Raw genomic sequence first — 5000 nt, forward strand, 5'->3', positions numbered from 1 at the left:
CTCTAACTACCTGTACTTACAATTTCACTCCTTGCACCGTTTACTTTGAGCTAAACTCCATGGCTATAATCCTGGCTGTCTTGAAGAGACGTTAGGCAGAAACAAATACATTGTAATGCTGGTTGCACAGGTTATGCAGACGCAGACCACTTTGATTGACTGACACACGCACACATTGTTCAAATCATACGCTGGACACTTTATTAGTATTTCTACATGGTTTTAGATAATGATCAGGCTATAATAAGACCACATCGGCTATGTAATCGCTGACAACCGGGACGATTTCATAGTGGTTGGTGTATACCAGGACATATTAGCGTCCCGACAGGTTTTTGCCGGGACGCGGGACACGCAACTCAAAATCGGGAGGGTCCCGGTAAAACCGGGACGTCTGGTCACCCTAGGTTAAGACCTGACCTCAGCCAGCCCAGCCGCTCTGTACACCTGCTGCTTGCCAGTGCCAGCATCTCGCATTTCGGATGCTGTTCGATTCAACGCATCGCGCGTTGCGGCCGAACCATTTCGCAAGCGCTCAGGGGGAAGGGCAAATGACAATATGTTAAATAACTAACGAAAACGTTATGGAAATCGACAGTTGTGAGTTTAATACGTTAATTTCCAATTACCATTACTTTGTAATGAGACATTTAAAAAAAAAAGGCAAGAATATTAATATTATATTATTAATTGCCATCCGCGGGCCGTGGGCCGTGCTGCGTTGGGCTGGGCCGTTAGAATCAGTACCACCTTTCCCCGCCAGTCAGCGCCCCTGTGTGTGTGTGTGTGTGTGTGAGTGTGTGTGTGTGTGGGTGTGTGTGTGTGTGTGTGTGTGTATGTGTGTGTGTGTGAGAGTGTGAGTTAGGGTTAGGGTTAGGTAAATGCCAGCCACCAGTGTGTGAGTGTGTGTGAGTGTGTGAGTGTGTGTGTGTGTGGGTATGTATGTGTGTGTGTGTGTGTGTGTGTGTGTGTGTGGGTTAGGTAAATGCCAGCAACTGTGTCACGGGGAATATCAGCTCCATCATCCACACCTGAAGGAGCACCAAGAAACGTTTGTGTGTGTGTATGGGTATATTTGTGTGTGTGTATGGGTATGTGTTTGAGTAAGTGTATATTTGTGTGGGTATTTGTGTGTGTCTGCAGGTTTGTGTGTGTGTTTGTGTGGGTATTTGTGTTTGAGTGTGCAGGTTTGTGTGTGTTTGTGTGTATTTGTGTGTGTTTGTCTTTTTTTCTTTTTATACAAAATGCTGCGTCACATATTAGGTTTGTAGATTCTGCATGGAAGACAAGATGTGTCTTTATCCTGATCTACTCTTTGCACTCTTTGCTGTAGTTGAGGTTCACATAAGCTGCTGTACTGTAATAAATAGGGGGGGAACATGAATAAGCTTCTGTACTTTAATAAATAGGGTTAACGTGAATAAGCTTCTGTACTTTAATGAATAGGGGGGGAACATGAATAAGCTTCTGTACTGTAATAAATAGGGGGGGAACATGAATAAGCTTCTGTACTTTAATAAATATGGGGGGGAACATGAATAAGCTTCTGTACTTTAATGAATGGGGGGGAACATGAATAAGCTACAGTACTGTAATGAGGGGGGGGAACATGAATAAGTTATGTAGCTGTGGGGCTTCTGAACAGGCACGGGGGGGGGGGGGGGGGGGGGGCTCTCTTCTCTCTGGGTGTTAAATATGGATGGATGGTGTGGATGGTGTGGACCATATTAATGACAGTGTGTGTGTGCATTAAGAGACCATATCAGGTCACATCTAATTGGATAAATACTGTATAGATGTATACAAACACAAGGGAACATCTGATCACATTTTAGTCTCTTATATGTGTGTGTGTGTGGTGTGTGTGTGTGTGTGTGTGGTTTTTTATTTCATACATTTTTCAGCTCCTAACTGCCTACTTCCATAGTACGTGGGATAACGATCAAAAGCCCAGAATCTTCCACCACCCCCCCCCCCCCCCCCATCTCTGACACACACATTCCCACACAGTGACACACACACACACACACCACACACACACACACACACACACACACAGCACACATACACACATAGCACACACAAACACACACAGAGCACACACCACACACACACACACACACACACACACAGAGCACACATACACACACACACACACACACACCGTACGCCCATCCTTCCACAGGGAGTGAGTGTGTTTAATGTGGTTCCTTCTCTCTGTGTCTTTGATATGCAGCAGTTATATCTCCAGTCTGGTGTCACAGGCACGAGCCTTCTCTGTGTGACATTCTCCTCTCCCTTTTTGGGATCTCTTCTTCCTCTCCTCTTTTTATTCTCCTCTAACCCACACTCTTCTCCTCCTCCTCTCCTCTTCTCTCTTTTCCCCTCTTCTTTCCTCTCATCCTCTCCTCTCCTCACCTCTTCTCTCTTCTCCCCTCTTTTTTCCTCTCCTCTCCTCTCCTCTCCTCTCCTTTCTTCTCCTCTCCTATCCTCTTTTCTCTCCTCTCCTCTCTCTCCTCTCCTTTCCTCTTCTTTCCTCTCCTCTCCTCTCCTCTTTTGTCTCCCCTTCTCTCCTCTCCTCCTCTCCTCTCTTCTCCCCTCTTCTTTCCTCTCTTATCCTCTCCTTTCCTTTCCTCTCCTCTCCTCTCCTTTCTTCTCCTCTCCTCTCCTATTTTGTCTCCCCTCCTCTCCTCTCCTCTCCTCTCCTCTCCTCCTCTCCTCTCTTTTCCCCTCTTCTTTCATCTCCTCCTGTCCTCTCCTCTCTTCTCCCCTCTTCTTTCCTCTCTTCTCCTCTCCTTTTCCTCTCCTTTCTTCTCCTCTCCTATCCTCTTTTCTCTCCTCTCCTCTTTTGTCTCCTCTCCTCTCCTCTCCTCTTCTCTCCTCTCCTCTCCTCTTTTGTCTCCTCTCCTCTCCTCTCCTCTCCTCTCCTCTCCTCTCCTCTTCTCTCCTCTTATGTGCGTTTGACTGCTGATGTGAAAATGATGTCATGCGATTGGCTATGAAGGTGTAAATGATCATCTGTAGTTGGCTATCGAGGTGTCAGAGATGACGTCATTGGCTATCGAGGTGTAAGAGATGATTTAATTGGCTATCAAGGTGTAAATGATCATCTGTGATTGTCTATGGAGGTGTCAGAGATGAGGTAATTGGCTATCAAGGTGTGAATGATCATCTGTGATTGGCTGTCCTACCCCTGAGGTTGCGTGTGATTGGCTGTCCTACCCCTGCGGTTGCGTATGATTGGCTCTCCTACCCCTGCGGTTGCGTATGATTGGCTCTCCTACCCCTGAGGTTGCGTATGATTGGCTGTCCTACCCCTGAGGTTGCGTATGAAGGTGTAAATGCTGATCTGTGATTGGCTGTCCTACCCCTGAGGTTGCGTATGAAGGTGTAAATGCTGATCTGTGATTGGCTGTCCTACCCCTGAGGTTGCGTATGAAGGTGTAAATGCTGATCCGTGATTGGCTGTCCTACCCCTGAGGTTGCGTATGAAGTCCTCCAGCAGCATCTTGCGCTCAGGCTTGATGTTGGGGCTGTACATGTCCGTGTTGAGCAGCACCACGGCGAACGCCAGGATGAAGATGGTGTCAGGGTTATGGAACTGCTGCACCACGTCTGGATTACACATGCAGTACCGCTGACTAGAGGGAGGGAGGGAGGGAGAGAGAGAGGGAGAGAGAGAGAGAGGGAGGGAGAGAAAGAGAGGGAGAGATGAGAGAGAGAGAGGGAGAGAGAGAGAGAACCAGATAGAGAGGTAGAGAGAGAGGGAGAGAGAGGGAGAGAGGGGGAGAGAGAGGGAGAGAGAGAGAGGGAGAAATAGAGAGAGAGAAAAGGAGGGGGAGATTATTATTTATTTGTTTTAGAAAAACCTTTAATGGGTTTTGGGGTATCAGACCCCTCTCATACAAAAAGTATTCATCATTTAGCAAAAAACACAGAGCACCATGATAGCAAAGACCTCATATCCTCAAATATCTCAATTGCACTCATTTAATCTTAATATAAAAATGAAAATCAATGAAAATCCTAGACTTTATTAAATTCTTGAAAACCGGAATAATTTCCCCTGATTTCCGAGGCACCATGTTTTAACTGCTCAGGTAGGGAGAGAGAGGGGGGGGGAGAGAGAGGGAGGGAGAGAGATAGAGAGAAAATAGAGAGAGAGAGAGAGAGACGAGAGAACAAGAGAAAAAAAGAGCAGGGGATAATTCAGTGAGAGGGTGAGGAAGAAGGACAGCCAAGAGAGACGGATGAGAAAGTGACAGGGAGGAGGAGAGAGAGAGAGAGAATAGGTCAGGGAGGAGGAGAGAGAGAGAGAGAACCAGAAAGAGAGAGAGAGAGAAGAGAGAGAACCAGAGAGAGAGAGAGAAGAGGTCAGGGAGGAAGAGAGAGAGAGAAAGAGAGAGAGCAGGAAGGTGAGGAGAAACACTCCTGCGTGGCTTAGCTTCACACTAAATAACCATGAGATTACACTCTTCAGATGAATGGACTCCCAGGCCAGAGAGAGAGAACCATGGAGAGAAGGAGAGAGAGAGAAGAAGAAAGGGGTGGAGAGAGGGATAGAGAGAGAAAGAATGAGGAAGGGGAGAGAGAGGGAGAGTGAGAGAAAGAGAGAAAGAGAGAGAGAAGGGGGAAGGGGGAAGGGGGAGAGAGGGAGAGTGAGAGAAAGAGAGAGAGAGAGAGAGAGAGAGAGAGAGAAGGGGGAAGGGGGAAGGGGGAGAGAGGGAGAGTGAGAGAAAGAGAGAGAGAGAGAGAGAGAGAGAGAGAAGGGGGAAGGGGGAAGGGGGAGAGAGGGAGAGTGAGAGAAAGAGAGAGAGAGAGAGAGAGAGAGAGAGAAGGGGGGAAGGGGGAAGGGGGAGAGAGGGAGAGTGAGAGAAAGAGAGAGAGAGAGAGAGAGAGAGAGAGAGAAGGGGGAAGGGGGAAGGGGGAGAGAGGGAGAGAGAAGGAGGAAGGGCGAGAGAGAGGAAGAGAGAGAGAAAGAAGGGGGAACGGGGAGAGAG

At 47.7% G+C, this 5000-nt stretch overlaps 1 protein-coding gene across 1 annotated transcript in view; it reads right to left on the minus strand.

Moving 5' to 3' along the window:
* Nucleotides 1-5000, minus strand: part of iqsec3b (IQ motif and Sec7 domain ArfGEF 3b) — a gene marked incomplete at both ends in the record, with an annotated part of 58499 nt that overhangs the window by 11535 nt on the left and 41964 nt on the right. Inside the window, 1 exon segment of the mRNA XM_080847637.1 lies at nucleotides 3475-3641. Coding sequence (XP_080703763.1) covers nucleotides 3475-3641 — 167 coding nt within the window.

Source organism: Sprattus sprattus (genome assembly GCF_963457725.1).
Source record: "Sprattus sprattus genome assembly, chromosome: 11".
Classification (NCBI taxonomy): Eukaryota; Metazoa; Chordata; class Actinopteri; order Clupeiformes; family Clupeidae; genus Sprattus; species Sprattus sprattus.